General features: G+C 46.6%; 1 protein-coding gene and 1 pseudogene across 1 annotated transcript; one reads left to right on the top strand and one right to left on the bottom strand.

The window, feature by feature from the left end:
- Window positions 1–4,388: 4,388 nt before the first annotated feature.
- Window positions 4,389–11,639, top strand: LOC140222203 (uncharacterized; annotated as a pseudogene).
- A 920-nt stretch (window positions 11,640–12,559) lies between these two features.
- On the bottom strand, window positions 12,560–18,089 carry LOC117849609 (cytosolic endo-beta-N-acetylglucosaminidase 1). The gene is made up of 11 exons (XM_034731221.2): window positions 17,299–18,089; window positions 17,056–17,193; window positions 16,739–16,848; window positions 16,531–16,642; window positions 16,353–16,460; window positions 15,975–16,087; window positions 15,823–15,904; window positions 15,199–15,279; window positions 14,581–14,630; window positions 13,968–14,103; window positions 12,560–13,677 (listed from the first exon to the last, which is right to left on the bottom strand). The coding sequence occupies exons 1-11, from the start codon at window positions 17,767–17,769 to the stop codon at window positions 12,937–12,939; spliced, it is 2,142 nt and encodes a 713-aa protein (XP_034587112.1). The 5' UTR covers window positions 17,770–18,089; the 3' UTR covers window positions 12,560–12,936.
- Window positions 18,090–23,488: the final 5,399 nt, after the last annotated feature.

Here is a 23,488-nt window from a genome sequence, read left to right as displayed (position 1 = left end):
ACTGAAAACAAAAGAAAAACCGTGGTAAACTTGCAATCTAGCCCTTATGTCTATAGGTTAAATGCGCAGGGGTCCTTTATTTTAGTGCTAAGGCCCCTGGAAGAAGGAAAAAGACACAACTGTATCCTTGGCAGGGCACACGGCGGCGGTCCGGCCAAATTTCCGCGATGTGCCGGCCAATCCCGGGCAAGAAGTTGTGGGGAAGGCGCGGGAGCTCACCGGGAGTCGATTGGCGGTAGTTGGGGGTGCGGAGGAGGCTCGGTGGGGGCGGAACGGCATAAGGATGGGGAGTTTCGGGCAGCGGCAAAGTCCGGCGGCGTGCCAGCGTCGTCGGCGCTTAGGGACCCCAACAAGCAGCTTGGGAAGCTTCGCGTGGGCATGGCGAAGCTAGCGGTGGTGGCGGCGAGGAGCGGGAAGCTACAGAGGTGGGGGATCCATGGAGAGGTGACTCAACGGCGTGGGGTCGAGGCAGAGCAAGGGTGCGGCAAGCTTGCGGGCAGAGAGAAGAGCGCGGGCGGGACCGACGAGCCATATATATAGGCGAGGCGAAGCTCCAGGGCCTGTGGATGGGACCGGTGAGAGGAGCTGGGTGTGCTACTATGGCCATTAATGGAAGCGACGCCATTAGCGCAGAGGAGGGAGGGGTGGCGAGGCATGCAGGCGCGGGCGAATTGAGCATGCGTAGCAATAATGACTTTGCCGCGACGCGTCACTGGCGAGGTGGGGAGGAGCTATCGCAGCTGGGGCGGCAGTTGGTGGAGGCAGAGGTGTCGAGCAGGGCATTTGTGGGGGCACGCGCTCGGGGTAAGGCAACGGGCAGGGCGTGCCCTCGGGTGAGGCGGAGCTGCCGGGAGCAGGGGGAACCGCGGCGCTTCACTAGTGGCGGGACGCACGAGGCGTTGTCCTACCGCAGCCAGAGACTGGGTGGAGGCAACGCGGCAAGCGACGGGCAGAGCGCGACGCACGCGCGCTCTGGACGCGAGGGATCGGCGGGATCCAGCAATGGGACGGTCTTCGAGTGCGAGTTACTCCAGATTTTTGATCTGCGCGATATTAACTCTCTTTACAAAAGTTGTAGTCCTCAAATCCAAGTTCAACTTTTGTAATTGAACCGAGTTCTCATTCGCAGCAGATATGAAGATACAAAGCTTCAAAGTTTGAGGGAACGCCTGATTTCCAGACTTGGAGTAATTTCAGCAGTTGGGCTGTTTTCAAGATTTTTGGACATCGTTTTCAACATAGTCGGCCGGGTGATTCAAGCAAAACGAACCGATGTGGTGGCACTATCTTTTGTGATGGAGGCATTACTCTATGGCAGCGGAGTGGAGTCAAAGTCAGATACTTTTTCAATTAAAGACACTAAACCTACTGATTTCTCACTGTTGACCAAATACGCATGCAAAGGATCACTACTAGAGGAGGCTGATTTATGGGACACCCCTGTCAACGCCTAGCTCGTGTTACTCTCAATCACTGACATGTACTGTGTCGAACGGTTGAAGCTGCACTGTGCATCAAATATGTGGGACATGGCATTTGACAAAACTGTGACCACATTTCTACGATGGGCATTTGAGACTAACTGCACCCAATTGTAGGAGAAGTGCATGTATCTCATAGCGCTAATCTCACTAGACGGAATTCTCACAGAGGATTTTATATTCGTGTGTTAGCACCATCCCAAAGTTATCAAGAGGATCCGCATGCTTGCTTTAAAGAACTTCAAGTAGAGATTAGGAGGCCGCCGCCAGGGTCCGCTGTAGTTTTAATGTATTATTTAAGTGTATTTTATCATATAAGAAGTTGAAAAGGTACAATAATTTGTTGTGCTGAAGTACATTTGGAATGCAATTGTCGGATCATCCTGCAGACATGAATCTACAAAGGAGGATAATCTGTGAAGTGCTCATCAATGCCATGATGCCACAGACTATCCTAGACTCCCTTCTTGAACTGCTCGTCTACGTAAGGTCACTGATGCTTGGGTCTGAATCCCAAGCGGTCCAATGTGCTAGTGACCCAGGTCTCGTAGCAGTTCCCAAAGAGTTTCATCTCCCGCTACCTAGCACAAAGGTGGGATCTGAAATTTTGAATTCCCCACTCCTCCTCCGGGTCCTCTCCCATTATATTTAAATAAAAGAAGGGAGCTGTTGGCGCTAGAAATCGACCGATGGCCTTCAGCGTCGGACACACGACCCGGGAGAATCTGCTTAGCTCCTGTTCGGGTGATCGCCCTGGTGCGGTTCGCACGGCGTGCCAGTCAATTTGACCTGTTGATTGATAAGGAAAGAAACGTGTTAAATTCCAGGGGTTTCGATCGGCTAAAGTTCCGATCTGTCTCGAAAAGCGTATTAGCAAATCGGCCGATTTGCTATAAAGATGACCGGCTATGATACAGCCGATAATCACGTAGCGATTGCGAAGAAAACTACTAGAGTAAACTAGACAAAGCTACGGGTGCAACACTTGAAATAGATCTAATCGGCTATACGATAATGATAAATAAAAATAATAGTGATAAAGCCGACAGTTCAAATCTCAAGCTGGATAACTGGTGATAAAACTAAAATAATAGATAAAACCTATAGTTCTAGTTAATATCGATAACTTGTGAATAAATCTAAACGAAATGACAGCGATGCGCCCGAAGTTAAAGCTTAGATATTACTCGATAAACGGAACTTACAGAATCGGCTGGATATCGTGTCGATGCAGCCCTGTCAATCCGTACGAACTTGTGAAAGAAAAAGATGTATTGGCGAAGTCACCGACTTGAAAGTAAAGTACGATGAAAAAGTAGATTGTTTTGTATTGATTGATGTGTTATTTTACAAATCTCTAAAGATGGCTATTTATGGCCTGTTACAACTGATTTCCTAACCGACTAGGATCTATCTCTAATTTTAAACGAAAACGAATATTTGCAAGCACAACTCGTATCGGAGTTGCTTATCATTCTCTCACGGGCCAAACTTTCTCTATATGCTTTCTTTGACTCACTTTAAGCCCATATTGGCCCAATCGCTCCAGCCTTCCAATCGGCTGATCTCTACCAACTCCGTCTGCCAAAACACTGTAGCGCCAATCGGCCGATTCCCAACTGTAGCACCAATCGGCCGATTCCCAATCGTAACCTTTTAATCCGCCGCATCGGCCAATCCTTTCCTTCCTTGACGCCGATCCCATACGAGTCAAAATCTGGCGTCAACAGGAGCCAAGCCTCCCACATCCTGTCTGGTAATTCCAAAATCAGTCCCCTCTCCTCTTCCTACTGAATAACCCTAGTAGATCTACGACGGCGGCAGCAAGCGTGACCTTGGCAGTGCCGTCAAGATGGACTAGTGAGGGGCTACCTCGGCTACGAGCGGTGGGCTTCCTCAGCGACGAGCTTGAAGCTGCGAGATGGTTCAAGGCCGTCGCTCTGTCGGCTTCCCCGAGGCTGCCACCGGCGGTTGCCATGCTTGAGTACATGCAAAGAAGACCGAGGAAGCGGCGTATGCCCGGGGTGCTCCATCAAGGCGGCATTCGGCACCTCCTTTTTTTCATGTTCGTCAGGTCAGCGATCTCCTCCCCGTATTACTAAATTCAATTATTAGATTGCTTCCCTATACTCTTTGACTTTCAATATTGTAGTTGCATGCTTTGGTGAATGTGGATCTACTGTACCCTATTGTGAGAGTTGGTGACAAATTACTGCTCCACCAGTCCCCTTTATCTTTCACCTTTTCCAATAATTATGTTTGTGCTAAATAAAATTATTTATGTGGTTTGTAGAACTTAATAGATGAAATTATTAGATTTATTCCCTATGCTCTTTGACTTTCACTATTGTAGTTAGATTGGGGAATATGGATCAGTTGTACCCTATTGGTAGAGTTGGTGAAAAATTACTGCTCCAGCAGATCCCCTTTATCTTTCACCTTTTCCAATAATTATTTTTGTGGCAAGTCAAATTATTTATGTGCTTTGTATAACTTAATAGATGAAATTGCTTCAATTTGCGAATGATCTCAACTTTTGCCACATGTTCTTGTGCTTGTTTATTTGTTCGCTCTTAATTTATACCTAAATATATGCATCAACTGAAGTTTGACTGTATCCTGTTTTAGCCGGCCAGAGGGTCAACATCTGTAATTGCTCCTTTTCAGTCCAGCTGCAGGGTAACAAACTAAACACATGATGATTATTGAAGTTCCTTTTTTCCTTAGTTTAAATCAATTACAAAATCACAATCTGACTTCGGATCCACTGTTGCTAGCTGGAAGCCCTCAAATCAATGGTGCTTCCTGCAAAACAAGAACGTGATGTGGCAGCGGAGTACTCAAGAAGCTCTACCAAGTCCTTATGCGACAGTATTGATGAGGAAAAGGCTGACGCCGACAAACAGGATGGGGTTCAACTTCGACAACGGTTTGTTGCTCACCAGCACGAGTTAGCTACCTTGAAGAAGAAGATAAAAGAATCAGAATCAACTCTCAAATTGTAGTCAACCGAGATTGAGAAATTGAAGAAGGTAACACAAGATAGTGAAGCACTCCTTCATCAACTGCTAAGAGCAACTCCAAGAGTTCCCCAAAAAATTCTCCCCCAAAATGAGGTATTGGGGGCTATGCTAAAAAATTTCCTCCCCAAAAACATATCAAGCCATAGTAGAATGCTAAAAATTAGTCCCCCAATATTTCAAATCAGGCCACATCATCATATTAGGCCACCAGGCTTTTTATTTCTCGCTGTCACACGCCGCCAGACCCTTTTTATTTCTGACGATCATAGGCCACCAGACCCAGGCCATCATCACGATCGCACGCAGCCAGGCCCAAGCCATTGTCACACTCATGCCATACCTCAGGCCATCGTCACGACTCACGATCACGCCGCCAGATGCTAGGTGCGCATGGCGTTCTCTAAATGCTGGCAGCCCTGTGCAGGGTGTCTGTCCAGTCCCGGTCACGCCGCTCGGGAAAGCCCTTGCGCACTGCGCTGTGCAACGCCGGCAGCCCTGCATCTGGTGCTAGCCATCCAAGATTCGCTATGAGTCGACGAAGCTTTTTGTTGCATCTGGTGCTGGATTTGTCGTTAGATGATGACGATGATAATTTCGTCATCTTTGTTACTCATGTGGCCGTGAATGCGGAGGAGTCCGATGATGAAACAAAACATCGTGGTTCTATCATAGGTCATCGAGTACTTCGGCGAGGCAGACAGGCAGCACATCAAAGGTTGTATCAAGATTATTTTTCAGATGATCCTACATACGGACATGTTATTTCAGACAACGGTATGTAAACAATAGATTTATTTTGACCATTTTTTTTTCAAAAAATCATATTAGACATGTGTCTGGTTACTCTTGACATGCAGGTTTCGAATGAGGCGTACACTGTTTGTACGCATATGGAATACCGTAGAGCAACATGATGAATATTTCATGCAGAAAAGAAACGATGCCGGTGTACTTGGTCTTTCTAGTCTGCAAAAGATTATTGCAGCATTTCGGATGTTAACTTATGGAGTAGCAGCTGATGCTATAGATGATTATGTCCGTATTGGTAAGAGTACTGCTATTGAGAGTCTGAGAAGGTTTGTCAATGCTGTTGTTGAGGTTTTTAGAGATGAGTACTTGAGATCCCCTAATGAAGATGAGATTACTTGCCATTGGAGAGAGTAGAGGTTTTCCTGGTATGCTTGGGTCGATTGATTGTATGCATTGGAGGTAGAAAAATTGTCCTTCGGCATGGCAAGGTATGTATACCGGGCATGTGCATGAGCCTACAATTATACTTGAAGCTGTTGCGGATAAAGATCTTTGGATTTGGCATGCTTTTTTTCGGATGCCTGGTTCCCACAACGACTTCAATGTTTTGCACCGGTCTTCTTTATTCGCACGGGTAGCTGAAGGTCAAGCTCCAAAGGTGAATTATACCATTAATAACAATGAATATGCAATGGGTTATTATCTTGCTGATGGCATATATCCCTCGTGGGCCACAATTGTGAAGAGCATACCTGATTCACAAGGTAACAAGAAGAAATATTTTGCAACTGCCCAAGAAGCTTGTAGGAAGCACGTGGAACGAGCGTTTGGGGTTCTACAGTCTCATTTCACTATCGTTAGGGGGCTAGCTCAATTTTGGGATGAAGACACCCTCGGACAAATCATGAGGGCTTGTGTCATTATGCACAACATGATAGTTGAGGATGAGCGGGATGAGGAAGATAATTTAAATTATGATGGGGTGGGAGAAAAGGTGAAGATTTCTCATGATGAAACACCTGAACTTGAGGAGTTTATTAAAAATTACAAGAATATAAGGGATAAAAATATTCACAATCAACAACTTGAGGAGTTTATTAAAAAATACAAGAATATAAGGGAAAAAGATATTCACAATCAGCTTCAAGATGACCTCATCAAGCACATATGGTAACATCATCTAAACCTCTACAAATGATTACCTATAGTTTATAGTAATTGTTATTGTTAATAATTTTTGCTACTTTATAAATTTATTTCTAATTGCAAGCAGTAGTATTCATCATTTAGAAATCATGGCAGACTAAGGTAGATGTTCATCAGCATGGTATATGCTCCATTTCTAAATTGTTGTAGTGTTCAATATCAAACACGACCTTTTTCTACTTTTTTCTGAAAGATGAACAACCTGAACAGTAACCTGAATAACCAAGTGACAGTACTTGTGTTTGTGGGTTGTTTTAGAGTTTAGTACAAACAATAACTGAGGAATAAAGACAACTGATTGTAGAGCCATTCGATAGAACAGTAGCCTAAATCAACATAACACAATCTGAACGAAGCATAGCCGCAAGCAAAGGACATGTAGTATTCCTGCAGAATGCACCTGTAGTATTTCTTTTGATCATGATAGTCGGCTCATGATCTCAGCCCGCAAGGACATCTAGTATTTCTTTTGATCATCTGACATGGCAGTTAGGTCCATGGTCATAATCCTCTCTTCATCCCTTCTTTTCTGCAACTGGACCTCCTGGCTCCTCAATTCAAGAAGTAGTTTTTCATTTGCAACTGGATCCTGTTCAAGAGCAACTTGATCTTGTTCAAGAGCAAAAGCTTTGTTGAACCTCTCCTCTTTTTTAGCTCTTTCTCCACATCAGCTTCTTTCTTCTGCGCCCACATATTTTCTAAGGTTGCTGTCACACTTTTTTTCTTCTCTTGCAGCAATGCTACTTTTGCCTTCTTCTTACCAATTGACCTTGTCAATGCATTATCTTCTAGATCTTGAACCTCACCTTGTCCTATTTCACTTGGTGAACTTGCATTCAGGTCAGCAGTTGAGCTTGTCTTCTGCTTCTTGTTAGATGTTTTACTAGCAGCCAATTCATCAATTTTAGAAAGCTATTTTGGTTGTGTTCTCAGTTTATTCCAGCAATGTATGAACTGGAATGCTTTCTGATGTTTGTCTTCAGACTTGTACAAAGTACATGCCTCTGCAACCTACATGCACCAACATACAAGGGATATTCATATACGATATATGAAAATAAAATAGTCGAAACAAATCGTGGTATTACATAGTGAGTAAGTACCTTATCTTTCATTGTACTACCACTCTGACGCCTTAACTCAATCCGTGCTAGACATCCACAAAACTTGTTCACACATTTTTGTATGGTCTCCCACCGGTGCATGAGAGAATTTATGGTACGCTTTGATGTGCACGTCTTGTGTTCATGGAAGTAATCATAGATACGAGACCAATACTTACTAGCTTTTTTATCTTTGTCTATGACCGGATCCAAGCTTACATTCAGCCACGCCGAAACCAAAACCTCATCTTCGTGGTCACTAAAATTCTTTGATCTCTTATAGTTTGGCCTCGCAGAGGGGGCTGCTGGACCAACTTCAATTGCCTGTGATTGTTGGTCAGTATATGTGTAGCTATAATAATTAGAATCCCCTAGATTGGTTTCATCCATCATCATGTTGGAAAAATATCCATTTTCTGCAAGCATTTCATCAATGGTAAGTTTTTTGTCAAAGCGCAATGAACAAATAATAAGAACCACAGATCACAATTCTCTCGGTTTAAGAATAACTTTTCAGGTAATAAGAACCAAACTAATGTCTTCTTCTGTTCAGCTATACAAAATGAAAGGGACTGAACAAACTTCGAGCATCTGTGTCACATCCTTAACACCTACACATCCTTAAACAACAGGACAGCAAAGATAAAACAGAAACAAAACCATCAACAAACAGAAAGACTATGTGTCTATGGCCATCGAGTCTTTTTTTTTTGAGACCCTATGGCTATTGAGTCGATGCAGAACTCGAAGTTCCTCTTGTCTATGGAGAAGAAAGGAACAAAATTCATAAACGATTCAGCTAGGTTTGTCAGGTGAAGCTGCTGGAGCCGGCAGCATTACAACCAGAGGATCAAACAGACATTCAAAGCTTAGCTGAGAAGAAAATTTGATTTTTGTTTCAGTAAAGAATGAAGCAACTACAATAAGCTTTGCCCTTCTGATTCATGAATATTCAGCAGATCAGACGATCCTATTTCTATTTCAGTTAAAAGTAAGCAACTACAATCAGTAAGCAACTACTATAAAAGTAAGCAACTACAATAAAACCGTAAGTTGAATTAATCACATGAACCTTCCCAATTATCACATCATTCTAACATTCCCAAATGAGTAGCTTATGATTCATACCATTCCCAAATGAGTTGTCGTTAGCCGCTTGTTCGAAGGCAGCAGATGGGTCACTGGATACAGAATTGAAATCGTCACCGGCAAGGGCTGCCATCGGAGGACCACCGGGCAGGTTGAGGTTGTCGACACTACACCTCTGCAAATTTGTGCCGCTGCCGGTCCATTGAGGCATGTGGTCGCCGTTGGGCCATTGAGGGTGCTGGCCATCGACGACCACCACGCGCCATTGAAGCATCCCTCCGCCGCACCTTACTTAGCCCTACCGAACAGGAGCGGTTGGCCATGGTGCCTGCATCCGCACATGCAACAAAAGGAATTTAAATCTGCATTGCCATATATTTATTGAGCAGTAATTTGAAGTTTCCCTTCTTAAAGTTTCCCTATTAAGTATTAACAAGCTGAAATTGGCAACAGTTGTATACATCATTTAGAAATCATTTATAAGATGTTGGAAGAGTTCATATGACCACAAATATTCTTGGCAGACTAAGATAGATGTTCATCAGCATGGCAGTCCTATGGGTCGCACTAATATCAGCTACAAAATGAAAGAGACTGAACAAACTTCGAGCCCATTAACATGGCAATCGCAAATCAATGCAAGCATTTCACAGCCACCATTACAATATCAGCTCCGCAAAGAGAGTAATCAACAAGCTGATTAGTTTCTGAATCACATTGCAAAGACACATGGCAGCACCATATATTTAGCGGTGCCCAGTTATTTTCATTCTGTAGGACTAACATACATGAATAATACAGTGCTGGCCACTTGTTTTTTACTAAAACACACTCCTTGTGTTAGACATCATGCACGCAATAAAAATAAACGAGGAGCAAATAAACAGTGAATGGAATGAATCTCCATTGCTAATGAAATGTATTTATTCTACAGTAAGCGGGAGATATCGATTTTCAGCCAATAACTGCAAGTGAACAAAAGTCTCAAATTGAAGAAATTCAAGGCAAGCATTTGGGTTACTTTTTTATCAGCTCATGAATGGGTCATACGATTTGGCAAGATATAAGCAAACAATGGCCAAATTATGTGCAAATGCAGTAACTACAATGAGTAGAGCTCATACCAATCCAATCCTCGGGTTCTTGGCGAGATGTTGAAGATCTTCTGGCCGCCGCGGGCTTCCTGCTCAGCCCAGCTCGACAGGGTGCTGCCGCCCTTCACCCCTCGCCGCCTCCGGAGTGGGGAGGGCCGCCGCCAGGAGAGGAGGGGCGTGCCGCCGGGAGAGGAGGGGCGCGCTGGAGTGGGGAGGGCCGCCGCCACCGCCTGCTCATCCAGCCTGACAGGGCGCCGCCGCTGAGAGAGGAGGGCCACCGCCAGAGTGGGGATGGCCACCGCCGGGAAAAAATGGGCGCGCTGCCGGGAGAGGAGGGGCGCGCTAGAGTAGGAAAGGCCGCCGCCGCCGCCGGGAGTGGAGGGGCGTGCCGCTGGGAGAGGAGGGGCGCACCGGGAGAGGAGCGTGGCCGCCGCCGCCTGGAAGGCTGGAACACACGCTGGGAGAGGAGCGCGGCAAAAAAGAAAAAGAGCGCGAGAAGGGGGCGCGGGAACGGATTGGGGGAAGATCTCGGTCGCAAAAATATGCGGGAGGAGGGCATGTTTTTTGGCGTCGCTAATTTTTTGGGGGAGTTTTGGGTGGACCGTTAGAGTTTGTTTCTTCTCTTTTTTTCCTTAAAAAAAGTTTTAGGGGTAAGATTAGCAGTTTCTTAGAGTTGCTCGAGTTTTGTGATTTGCTCCGTTGGTGGCGAGCCGACGCCGTTGTCCCTTACGGCAGTCGTTACCTGTGCTGGGTGGATTACTGAAGGGGTGTGATTTTCTGCGACGTCAACCAGGACAGCCCTGACCTCCAGTACCTTCCCTTGCCGGTGGATCGCACCCCCTTCGGTTACCCTGATCCCTGCCGCATAGGATGGCCTCAGGCGTCCCGGGCCGTGTGCATCACCAAGAGTGGAACAATGAAGTTCGTCGACATTGCCCTCAGCGACGGCATGCTTTCTGGCGTGAGCGAGCCTGGTTCTGATTTCATCATCACCATCTCGACGCTGATGCGCCGCGGCTACGACGATGAACTGGGGTGGGAGAAGGATGCCGCTGCCAGAATTGGAGCTGCTCAACTCTGGGACATGGAGGGTTACGGCGATCAGCTTCCGTGTGTTGCGCCTCAGTTCCCTCTGCTGAGTATGGATGACCCCCAACATCATCTATTTTGTGTTGTGGGAGGGGCACACGTTTGGTGCTGGTGCAAAGGCATGGGTGGTCGCCCTTGACATGAGCAGCAGCAGGGTTGTATAGTATAAAGATATCAAAGCCACCCCTTCTGATGAGGATGCTGAAATGAGCCCCTCGCAGCATCTTCTGCAACTTGCCTTTCTTTCCTATTGCCTTTCTTTCCTACCGAGTTCTCCAGGCATCTGAGGAAAGCTTCCCCAAGGTAATTTGTAATTTGCATGATAAAAGAGGAGGATAATCACTGAAGTGGTTTATGCTTGTCAAGGCCTAAACAATGCATGTTTAAATAAAGTCATATGAAGTTTTAGAAGAGTGCTTGTTTAACAGAGTTGTCATTTGATGGCTTTAACCAATTTGTCATTTAATAACTCAGCAATCGACTGCCAGTTTCTGCAGTTGAAATCTCCAGGCGAATCCTTGGGCCTGAGCTCTCGTTGAATCAGTAGCAGAGAAAACCAATGCAAAAACATATTTATTGCCTAGTCTCCTTGAGGTTCAACCTATAGCCTGAATTGCTAGAACGTACTATAAGCTGTATCCTACTATGATCTTGCCAGCAACTAATGCCACCGCCACAATGGTAGACGGCATAACTGGGGTGTATGCCGGCTCTTTAGGATATGTGAACTGTGATATTTTGCTGCTGGCACTGTTCTACGGGCCTTCATGCTTTCAGTTGGTAGTTTCTCTAAGCTCTAAGTGAGTAGATTGCTAGTCGGTGTAAAACTTCGGAGCTTCAGCTTGCAGTTATACCTTGGAGTGGATATAATTCGTCAGGTCTTTAGTTTTTTCTGCTCACCAATGACCAAACACCCTAGTTAAAATGCAGCGCATGGAGGTAAAGTCCTCATACGATACGTGCCACTTTACTCATAAGTTCGGTTTCTTTTGGGCTTGAAATTGGTTGGATAGGATAACTGTTGAAACTTGTTTGCTGAACCCATGACTCCGTTGCAGAAATTTATTCACATATACTCATGTCATGGCATGGCACATTTGCATTACCAAAGAATCCTAACATAGCATGCTGCTACCTTTCAGCTGCAGCACAAAAACAGAGCAAACAGCGAAAACGAGCAGACATGCCCGAGGAGACTAAGCGACGAGACTCTCTGGTTCCGGTCTAGCGCATACGATTCTCAGCCTCGCCCGGTGGAAGGCGCGATAGCGGCGGCGGAAGGCCGGGTCGGAGATGAGGCGGCGCCAGAGCTTGCAAACGAACGAGGCGCGGACGAGGCACGCCGGCTCTCCGGGCTTGACGCGGAGGAGGATCACTCCGACGAGGTCGTCCACCAGCTCCGGCAGCGCCCTGCCGCCGCTGCGACCGAAGGAACCGCCACCGGCCTCGCTGACGTGGCCGGCCGTCGGCTCCGGCGGCGCCATGCCGCGCCTTGGAGACCGTTGCCGACAGAGGGGGCTGCGGAGGGGTTCAGGAGCAGGGGCGCAAGCGAACGCAATTGCTGAATTGAACCGGCATTAGCTGTGGTGTATAAATAATATAATCAATAAAGTATACACGAGGGCAAGACGCAGGTGTTTTCTTGCTACGAAGATATTCACGTGTGGTTTCCTTGAACCTCCTCTCTCAGTCTCAGACGGCCGCACACGGCTGCAGACCGGGAATCGCTGACCAAACTGAACGGAAATGGCCTGATCAACCAGTCACTTCTGAATTTTGAAACCAAGTGAAAAGCTTAGCTCTAGTCACTGGCTAGGATGCCCCACCTGCACTATGTGACCAAGCCAAAGTTTCTATTTCCTTTGCTGGTGATAGGACAGGCATAACTACAGTGCTCAATGCACGGGCATTCCCTTACAAGGATGTTTTGGTGGACCAGCAAAAGTTTCATCCTTCTCTAGAAATCTTCGGTCAGATATATCGGCGAGAAGAGAGACCCCAAGCAATTTTGCAGAACAGATGAGCAGACATGCTGAAGAAATAGGACCACAGCAGTTTGTACTGAAAGAAAAACAGAACACCGCACCAAATTAAAAGAATGTTACAGCTCGGAATGAACTGGAACTAAAAGGAACTTTGGGCATTTCTCAAGTTCTTGCCAGCTTCCATCGTGTGCACACGCTTGAATAATGAATTTAAGATCAGTGACTTCGCTGGGAACCTCTAGGCCCGAGACATAGAAGGCGTCAACACTAGCAACTCCAAGATAGCTTCTGGAAGCCTTGATGTTTGGATCTGCCGTTGACTTCTCAACGTAGATGTTGTACTGCCTGAATGATGGTTGATCAAGGGTATTCAACTTCCAGCTGAGTTTCAGACTCACACGTTTTGTTGTGTCAGAACTGTTGGACCATGAGATGTGCTCGCCTTCAGTTACCCATGATCCTGCTGGAGGGAACTCTGTGTTTGCATCAGTCTTTTGAATACTTATGTGACCAAGTGACACGTGATACGGTGATGATCCATTTGCATTTGCTTCCGAGATCATATCCTCCTCTGTTTCTGGACTCATTTCGCCAGCTATTTTCAATGTGCAAACAACGTTGATTCCAGTTAATTTGTAGCCGGAACTGGACTGAAGAGTTGCTTCGTAGAGGACCCAACCTTGGTTATCTGGAGCATGTGGCTCCACCTCATCAGCTTTAACATACGAGCCATACTTGTGATTTTGTTTCTTTGTGATGAATGATGCTATGTCCTCTGCAACAAGAATTGAAGTACTCTGCTTGTTTGAAGACAAGTTCAGGGACAATCCTAACGCAGAGCCTGCATCGGCTCTTACCTGAATCCAACACCAGAAAGAAATGCAGCATCATGAGGACAGAAAGAACAAGGGAAACAACACCATGGTAAAGGGAGCACATGTAGTGCCATTGTAAACATGTATCTCAAGCATTCAGGGACAATGGCAATATAGGTACATGGTAACAACAGGCAAGTTCATTTGATTTAAGAAGCCAACAGTTCATTGAATTATATCCCTTATAATCACTTTTATATTTCGATGGAATTAGATGTCGGCCAGAAGATGGTTAAGATAACATCAATAAATGTTAATACAATTTTTCTCACCGAATAAAATAGATGAATAGATCCATCTTCCATTCCAAGTCCTCCATTAAAAAGCTGCTCTGAGAAAATAATGTTCTGCCGGAGGCTTCCTTTGACTGTCAAGCAATTCCCTCCACTGTATGGTTCATCCTTGAAACTATGAAGCAAGCAGTAAAAATTCATTTAGAATTTAGTAAACAATACAAGAAAATAGGATTAAATGTTCAAGGAAAATAAACATTGAATGCGCTGATGAAATCGACAGGCACTCCAATTGTTTGGTAAATTGGATGATAGTGTATAGACAGTATGATTGGATGATAACAGTAAGTAGCTTGACCTGAATTTGTGGCAGCACCAAGTTTAAATAATCTATTCCAACACTTGTTTAGGCTCATATATCTCTCTTGTTCAGTAATTTGTGGTCTTAATGTGAGGTGATGTTTCATTTACACAATGAAACCTGTAGGAAGCTACCAAATGTAATTGAAAGTAGATGACTAATCCAATATCAGTAGCCAAATTAATTTAAATCAGATACCTCCCTTTTCATCCTAGAATAAGAAATGCAAATTACATGCAATAATTCAATAACCATTAAATAAAACTGCATCTAGAGTAAAAGAAATCTTACTTTATAAAGGCTTGCAGTTGAGCTTGATCTCCGGTGTACTTAAGCATAGGCTGGAAAAAGAAGGGACATCATCACAGGGAAGTTCAGGATGGCTTGATGAATGCCAGCTTACATGAATAAGAAGCAAATTTTAGAAGTAGAACAGAAAATGACATTGTCCAAATTTAGCATTACCATCAGGAAGATATCAATTTAGCATTAACCATGAACATATCAACCATACAGACAATTGCAAGCACACAAGACATGCAAAAGGTATTCTCTTTCCCTCCAGTCACAAATACTTGACGCTTTGACCAAAGCCTGGTAAAACTTTTGAAAATTTGACCATCAATAGTTTTCAAAATATTTAGTTTGGAAACATAAAGCTATATGTGTAGATTTGTCTTGAAAAGTGCTGTCATAATCTCATACTTATTAGATATTATAACTATATTCCAATAAGGAAAACTAGTGGTCAAAGTTAAAACTCGAAACCATAAAAAGTCAACAGTGTCAAGCATTTAGGACTGGACGGTTGTACTTTCTAGAACCAGAGGTATGATGTCAGGTTGAATACAAAAGGTATATGCAAGCCATGATTCAACAGAAAGAGTTGAGTTGTTGACAACATGCTACCTGAAAACTTTGGGAAGAAATATTGTTCCATGGATCACTGGAGACTTGGTGCCCTTTAATAGACACCTGATAGCCATGACCCTAAAGGATACCATAAGCTTATAAGGCATTGATATTACGACAAAGAAAGAAAAATAGAAGAGAGACATGATGTGCAGATAAGGCATACAGCTATCAACTCAGATATTGACTAGCTGTGATCAGTGTTAGGCATCAGATAGGACATTTCAAATAATTACATTTGGTCCCTGGAAACATAATTTGAAAATCCTCGCATGTTGTGAGCAGAGTCTAAATAGTCATATAACAGTAACAGTACAAAACTTGCGGATTGTCAGACTCTAAAATGCACTAATAAACTTACAGAAATGTCAAATACATGTTACCCAGTTGAGTATGGCCACCTGAGTACTACTAGTAGAATATAACAAGTCTCGAAACAGCTAGTCCTTATCAATAGTTACAATGAGCATCAGCATTCATGATTCAGGGATTTGCAAACAATGCTACACCATGTATCATTTTAAAGGTGCAGCATTATCATTACTTAAGATTCCTGGTACATAAATCTATTGATGCCCCCACTTGCAATGAAAGAATAATTCAGATAATTAGCACCAATACCTGATCAAAATATGTGTAAAACGGCAACTGTTTTGGATACCTCCGAAGAACTCCCCATGATTTTTCAACAAGGCCCCACCAACTGAACTATTTGTAGGTAAGTACTTTGCACAGTATATAAGAAGAGCAGAAGGAGGTCAACAACACATTACCGATTTTGTGCACTCTCAAAGTCTGGGGGTTGTTTAGTTTCATATACCCATCCAGGAGCAAATATGGCAGTTGAGACATCAACTTTCTTAAGTAGATCAAGGGCAACATTTGTCTAGCAAAAATGTAAAATCAGAAGTAAAGCATAAATTTGGAGGTGAGGAAGTTGAATACAATGCACTCAATAAGCATGTTTTTGAGTAAATATGACGAAATAAAGTGATCAAGTAAAAACTTTTGAGAACATATGCATGAATTTAGACAACAATTGGTTTCTGCGAGAAAATTATAAGCTGCACTCAAGTTGTCACTATTTAGTTAATGCTGCAAGTATTTCTTATTAGTAACAATGGAGAATAGAACTAGATTGTTACACATACAGTCCATTGACCACCACCGAAAGTATTTCGTCCAAAAACATCAATACCCATGTAGACATCATATTTCCTGTCTCCAGCAACTGCAGCTGAATCTTCCGGGTCTTTTTTCTGCAAATGTCGTGTCAATATCATCAGGCCATCAGTCGGCTCACAGGTGTAAAAATAACGAGAGGGTTACCTTCCAAGTATAGTTGGCAAACAACCCGTCACATAAATCAAAGAATGGCTTGTTATACTTGTTGAGCTTATTCTGCCAGTCGAGGTCACCTTTAACAGTGATTGCATCATACCTGTCGACAAAGAAAAAATCATGAAGAAAAACATCAAACAAGCCTTACAACTGGTTACAATCATGTTTATGCAACAAAAGAAGATATCAACTCCACCATATGACCAAAGATCCAGGAACGGCAGCATGCATCGTCTTGGTTAGATGATTGACGAACTCTTTCAGGTTATCGATGAACTGAACGTCAAGTTTAACCTCAATGTTTATCTGAATGAAAAAACATTATCAGCATAAGGCACATACCCCACAGTGACATAATGAAACTGAAGAGTCTTGGAATCCAGTACTCCTATTAGTCACAAAATGATCCACTTTCCTCCCTTCTCTACGTACCCCCAACTTTATCCACAGAATCATGTCCTTGGAAATGACCTTATAGAGTGTAACATCATAAGATACCATAAGAGGGATTACCAGCCAGCCATCGAAGCCCAAGGCAGCAGCCAGCTCCGTAAGCCTCTCGGCATACATCTGGGCAGAAGCCTCCGTGGCAAGCATCTCCTTGCAAACTTCCGCACCTTTATCCCACTCCGTGATGAACGTTCCCAACACCTTAGCACGCAAACGGCAAAGCAGACCTCAGAAACCAAGGCAACCGGAGAAGCAAGAAGGGGAGAACTACTGAACTAGAACTAGAGAGAGGCAACGGAAGTAAACCTTGACGCCGTGTAGGTGGGCGGCGTTGGTCCAGCAGGGCGGCGGGAGGGTGACGAGGTAGTGCGAGAAGTAGACGAAGACGTCGATGAGGTGCCAGTGCCAGAGCGCGTAGGCGTCCGGGTTGCCCCCGCCCTGCGCCGCCGCGTCGTCGCGGTAGCCGCCCTCCATGTCGTGGCACACCAGGACGCGCCGGCGTGCAGGGAGCGGATCCCCGGACCCAGGGACGGAGGCCATGTTGAAGGGGAGGTGGAAGTTGGCGGCGGCGGAGAGGTAGGCGCGCGACGCGAGCGCGGCGAGGTCCGTGATTGGGTAGGACATGGGCGGCGCCGGCGCGGAGGCGTCGAAGGGCGGCTCCCACGCGCGGCGCTCGTCGCCCGCGGTGGCGTCGGCATCTGGCGCTGCGGCGGAGGGGTACATGGCTCGGAGGCTGCGGGCGAGGCGGCGGAGGCGGCGGCGCGGGGAGAAGGGCATGCGCCGGCGTTGACAGGCCGCTGACCGGGCGAAGGCCTGTTCCGCTCCGCGACCGGTCAGTTCGGCTGTTGTGGACTGGTGTGTGTGTGTGACCGTGCCTTGATCCTCCGTGGGGGGCTGGGTAGTTGACTTTCGCTGACTGTTGGGCCGCAGTTTGGGCCTCTCAATTCTCTATGTGGAATGGCTGGCCCATAAACTCGCACCCTTTTTTTCATGCCCAACTTTTTCACCTAATTCATGCCAGTATATATTTTTGGACAGACTCCCTTTTTTGAAAAATTAATAAAAAGATGGTCCAGAGACCCAAGCAGAGACCAGATGGAAGGGAAGGGCCAAAGAAAGAAGTCTAGTAGGTAGACAACAGAGTCGATGAGGGCGAGGCGGATATATACACAGGGGAAGCAAGTCATTTGCGTTTCGAGTGAAGAAGGGAGGATCGGTGTCCCGTACCGTACGCCATTTTTGCTTGCGGCATCAGTAGCCTGCACGACACCGTCACCAGCGTGAGTGTGACTGTGTGAGTGACGGTGATGACTCTGCATTGTGTTTATAGAAGTTTTGATTTATCTGGGTCAATCTAAAACTCATCCAAATAGGCTGTACACACTCGATTCTGAGTGTTGAAGCAGAGCAAAAAATGACTCACCCAAATAAACTAATCAAGGTTCCAAATTAAAAAAAAAAAAAGCGGAGCAAAAAATGACCTAGAGAAGTAATCTAGAACTACCCATGAACTAGCCACTTTTACAAAGAGTCGCGTACGCCATACACGGTCTAGTGTCCTAGATGCCTTGTACAAATTAAAGGTTGTAAGCAATAGGGCTAGCTATCACGTGTCTTCCAAGGAAAAGAGCTAGAAATGTTTGGTCTTGAAGTAAGTAACCAATTGCAATTAATTTATAGCACAACAGCCAAGTCGGAGTTGTGTATAGTATGGGCCTGTTTGGTAGAGCTCCAGCTCTGAAAAAATAGCTCCAAATCCATAGATCCAGCTAGCTCCACCATAGAGCTGCTCCACCGTGGATCTAATATCTCAAAAAGCGTTTGGTACAGCTCCATTCTTGTCTTTATCTCACTGGCAATTTGGGCCCATTCATCAGAATAAAAAAATATCTCCTTCCTGGCGCTGTTGCACGCATGGTTGAGGTGCTGGCGGGCACGGCCTCACCGGCGGCCTCGCGCGCGCTAGCGGGCTGGCGGGCGCGGCCACGCCGGCGGCCAGGCGACCGAGTGCGGGGCAGGGCTTCGGCGGGCGGGGCAGTGCTCTGACGGGCGGAGCGGGGCGGCGGGTGGGCGCGGCCTCACCGGTGGCCGGGTGTGGGGCGGGGCTCCGGCGGGCGGGACGGCGCTCCGGCAGGCGGCATGCTGGCAGGCGCGGCCCCACCGGTGGCCAGGCGGGCGGGTGCGGGATGGGGCGCCGGCGGGCGGGACGACGCTCGAGCGGGCGGGGCGCGCAGGCCGCCGGCGAAGCGAGACCGCGCTCCGGCGGGCGGGGTGGTGCTCCGACGGGTACGGGGCGGCGGTCCAGCGGGCGGGGCGCGGCGGGGCGCGGCGGGGCTGCGGCGAGCGGGGCGCGGCCATGACAGCGCGAGAGGAAGCTGTGAAGAAATAGAACGAACCGGTCATTTTCCACTAATGAGTGGCAGTGGTGGGTAATTTCCTCCAACTCCACCAAATTTGATTTCGTGGAGCACCCCCTGAGGTGCTCCACCAAATCCATGGATCTGGGGGTAGATCCACCGTTTTCGTGGAGCAGATTCGTGGTGGAGTTGCTAGATCTAAAACCGTTTGGCTTAAAAATCTAGAGCAGAGCTGTTTTTGAGAATCTGGAGCTACGTGGAGCTCTACCAAACAGGCCCTATATATACCACACCCTCCCAATCAAGTCACTTCCTTTTGGAACCATAGCTCTTTGTAAAAACGGGCGCTGTTCTTTGTGGATCATACAATCAACAAGAATGGGATGGATTTTATTGGGCTATCCTTCCTTGTTTTGCCTGTTGCCACGGCCCATAATATAGAACTTTGGCCCACTGACCTAGAATCGATCGGCGGTGTTCAATTTGAACCGGAACCTGCTTGGATGACGATTTTTTTAACCAAAACACGAGATTACTGTAACATCGTCCCGCTTTTTAGAGCATTTAAAAATATAAACTTTTAAAATTTTCCTTTAATTATAATATAATCTCTTCCCCAAAATATTCAAAACTCTTTTTACAAATTAAACCCTGCATTAAATCAACATGAGCATGAGTGTCGCATTTGATTGTTTCTAGGAAATCCTATCTTAAATTCTCAACCTTCAACAAATCTTAGAAATAATTTCTCCCCGTTCCTCCTCTTCGAAAAATTCTTAAATAAATATTCAAACCTAATTTGAATATTAATCTCTTTCAAAACCTCTGAGAAATCTCGCCAAACCTACTCCAAACCAAACCTTATTTCAAACTCCAAATTCAAATCCAAAAGCCCTTTCAAATAAATAGGAAACCCCTCAATTCGCAAAACAGGCCGCCAACCTTGTCTCGGCCCATCTTTCCTTCCTAGCCCGGTCCACATGCCCAGCATGCTGCCCACCTACCAGCCCATATGCATGGCCTAGCGGGCCGCCTCCCTCCCATGTGCACGCACGACCCACATGCGCCAGTCCAGCTCAGCTCGCACGCCTTTCCCATTCCTCCTTTCACACGCAGCGCCGCCGCCACCGGTGGACAAGGCCCCCAGCGCCACCGCCACGGCGCCTACTGCACCGCCACGCCAGGCAACCACACTGCCACGCACGGATGCGCCTCCCTTTCCCTCCTCCTCTTATCTTCTCCTGCCCGAAGCCTACGCCACGTCCTCCAGCACTGCCGCACCCCATGGCGCTGGGCCATCCCCCTCGCTGCTGCTCCTGTCCCTCACAAAAACCACCCAGCCACAAAACCACCTCACCTGCTACCCATACTGCCATCACCGTCCATCCTTCCCAAACCGGCCGGCCAGCATCCCTCCCCTCGCCCGCCGTCGTCCCGCAAAACCACCTCGGCCTCATACCGCTGCCCCTCCTCTCCCATCCTCTCCCATCCCGTCCTGCAAAAACTACCGCCACCATCGCCCTGCCACCGCGCAAAGCACCACCACGTGGGGCCACGCCGCTCCACCCACTGCGTTAGAGCATCCCCTATTCTCTCTCTTCCCTCTCCTCTATATGCCAGGGCGTTGTACCTGGCCCCAGGCATTGCTGCACCTATGCCGGCCACCACGCGGCACGCTGCACACGCGGACGCCCTCCCCTGCTAAACTTCATCACCAAGGCAGCCCATCAATCTCCCTTTTCCTTCTCCCTCATCCACTGTTCCCAGCAGCGCATATCCACTGCCACCCGCCATTAATGGTGTGGCAGATCCCCCTCATCCTTCCTTCACTGCCAAGGCAGCCGGCCCACCCTTATCCTCCTCCTCGGTGATGTGACTGCCTCTCAAGAGCTCCCCGACGCCTATAAATAGCACCCGGAGCTCTCCCGTTAGTACACACCTCCCCTATTCCCCCAGGCTCCTTGCTCCTTCATGAGTGAGATCCTTTCCTTCTCCTCCCTGACACCATGAGTGAGCTCCTTATTCTAAAGGTGCACAAGCTGCGCGCGGCCGGAAGTGCCGGATCAGCATGCTCCGGCGAGCCTCCGCAGCGGCGCTCATGGCAAGCGCGATAGCGCCGCATGGCTCCGGCACCAGGCTGGTACGCCATCTCCCTCCATCATCCCTCCCCTTCTCTTAAACCTGACAGGCAGCCCAACCACCAATGTCGTCAGTCCCCGCCGTCCCCTCCTCCACTCACTCCCCCGTGCGCCCGGCGCACGTGGACCACACACCCACCCATGCTTCCACAACCCCCGGTCCACAGCACAGTACCCACGGACCCCGCCACCTTGTGTCAGCACCCCTAGAACTGCTACATGCACCCCGCTAGTGTACACCAATTTCTACTTAAAGCCCTTAGCCACTTCCAAAAATTCTTCAAAAATCACCAAAAGTCCCAAATAATATTGTAAGCCTACCCATGTCTTTCTTCTCTATATTTCACCTCATATGAGCCCATTTTGCTAAGATCTTAGAGCTCAACCTTATTAGGAAAGATGTCGTGCCACCTCCACCCGCCGTAAGGCTGAAGGCCTTGGGTCAAAACCGAGTGCGGCATGCGACGTCTAGCAACCCTACCCGTGCCTTTAACGGTACCTAGCCAGCTGTTCCTCAGAGCCCTATCATCGCCACTAACCCCTATCACTGCCACACATCTGCTTGATCTTGCCTGGCCCTACCTACCACCGTGTGACTATCCCCTAGCACCGAGCCAGGTCGAAGCGGTGTCCGACGAGCAAGCTCTCAAGTTCTACTCTTTAGGATCATTCAAAAAATTCCCAAGTGACCCCAACCCTTTAAGGATCTGTCCAAGCCTCTAGTCCATTCCACCACCCAGCTGTTATGCTACCCAAACAAAACTTAGATATTGACCAGGCATAGCTGTTATGCTGTTCACCCAAAACCTCGAGTCTCATCCAAACATAGCTGTTATGTTGCTCGACTGAAACCTTAAGTATCAACCCCATCTAGTCGTTATGCCACCCAACCCAAATCCTAATTATCGTCCAAACCTAGCCGTTGTGCTACCCTACCAAAACCCTATAAACCTTTGGGAAATTAACCATTAAGTTTCTAGGATTCTTCCTAGAAATTCAGCCATGTGACCCATTAGTTATTTAGAAATATGCTTCTAAATAATTAATGGATTATCCATCAATTGTCCGGGAATTCACCTTTAATTATCAAGTAATTCCCAGAATACTCATCCTTTTCCTTCTTTTCATTTCTTAGGAATTGATTGATGTATTGTTTTACTGATTGTTATTTTATACGTATTTGCTAGCTGGTAGATGACCAGGCTCTACCCGAAGCCAAGGATCCAGAAGGACTCAGAGCCAAGAACCCTGGTCACCCTAGGAGACATTAACGATTTTCGATGAAGGCAAGTCCTGACTCCTAGCGCATACTTTATCCCATTGAGTGTGAGAGTAATAACATGACCAACTTAATATGATTGCATTAATTTCTAAATTATTTCTTTAGGATACGCGCTGGCTAGATTTTTCCCTTTTTCTATTGAAATGCCACAAGCCAATTCGCCCTAGGAAAACTACTCTCCCCACCAACCCACCCTATAAGTAGATACGCTAGGCAAGTTGAGTCACGCCCCGTAAATGGGGATAAAAAATGGTTGGATCCTCTACAAGGAGGATCTAACACCCCACCATAAATATTTATGTTTTTTTATGAAAAGACTTAGGAAGGGTTTTTCCTTTGGAAATGCGCAAGTTAATAACAAGATGGTGTATTTTGGGCCTACGGGTAAAAGGACAGCACCTATGGGGGACATATTGCCCTGATACTTATCTTGGTAATGTAAGGACTGGTTCATTGGTAGTCTTTCTTGTGACACGTACTGCCATACGTGCCAAAAAGGTATAGCCTTCGAGAGTGCATGTTTATGTGAGGTCTTAATTCGAACCCCGCTAGCTGAACCTATTCATCCATCCCAAGGAGACAAGGGGGGAAATGGATATGCTAGAGCAGAACCTTTTCAGAGTCCCAGATTCGGTCAGTACGGGTTGACTGTTTAGAGGGTCGGAGACCCTGAGGGCATGAGGCCCTATTTTATATATTTGTGCACATTTCCCAGGATT

Source organism: Setaria viridis, chromosome 3 (assembly GCF_005286985.2).
Source record: "Setaria viridis chromosome 3, Setaria_viridis_v4.0, whole genome shotgun sequence".
Lineage (NCBI taxonomy): Eukaryota > Viridiplantae > Streptophyta > Magnoliopsida > Poales > Poaceae > Setaria > Setaria viridis.
This window is presented reverse-complemented; position numbering and strand designations above follow the sequence as displayed.

What these genes read in the sequence shown, in the direction of transcription:
- LOC117849609 (XM_034731221.2), bottom strand. Translation starts at nt 17,769, where the DNA reads ATGCCCTTCTCCCCGCGCCGCCGCCTCCGCCGCCTCGCCCGCAGCCTC. An exon ending in CCCACCTACACGGCGTCAAG is followed by an intron (nt 17,194 to 17,298) that starts GTTTACTTCCGT and finishes TTGCGTGCTAAG; the next exon opens with GTGTTGGGAACGTTCATCAC. An exon ending in TTTCTTCCCAAAGTTTTCAG is followed by an intron (nt 14,631 to 15,198) that starts GTAGCATGTTGT and finishes TTCTTTTTCCAG; the next exon opens with CCTATGCTTAAGTACACCGG.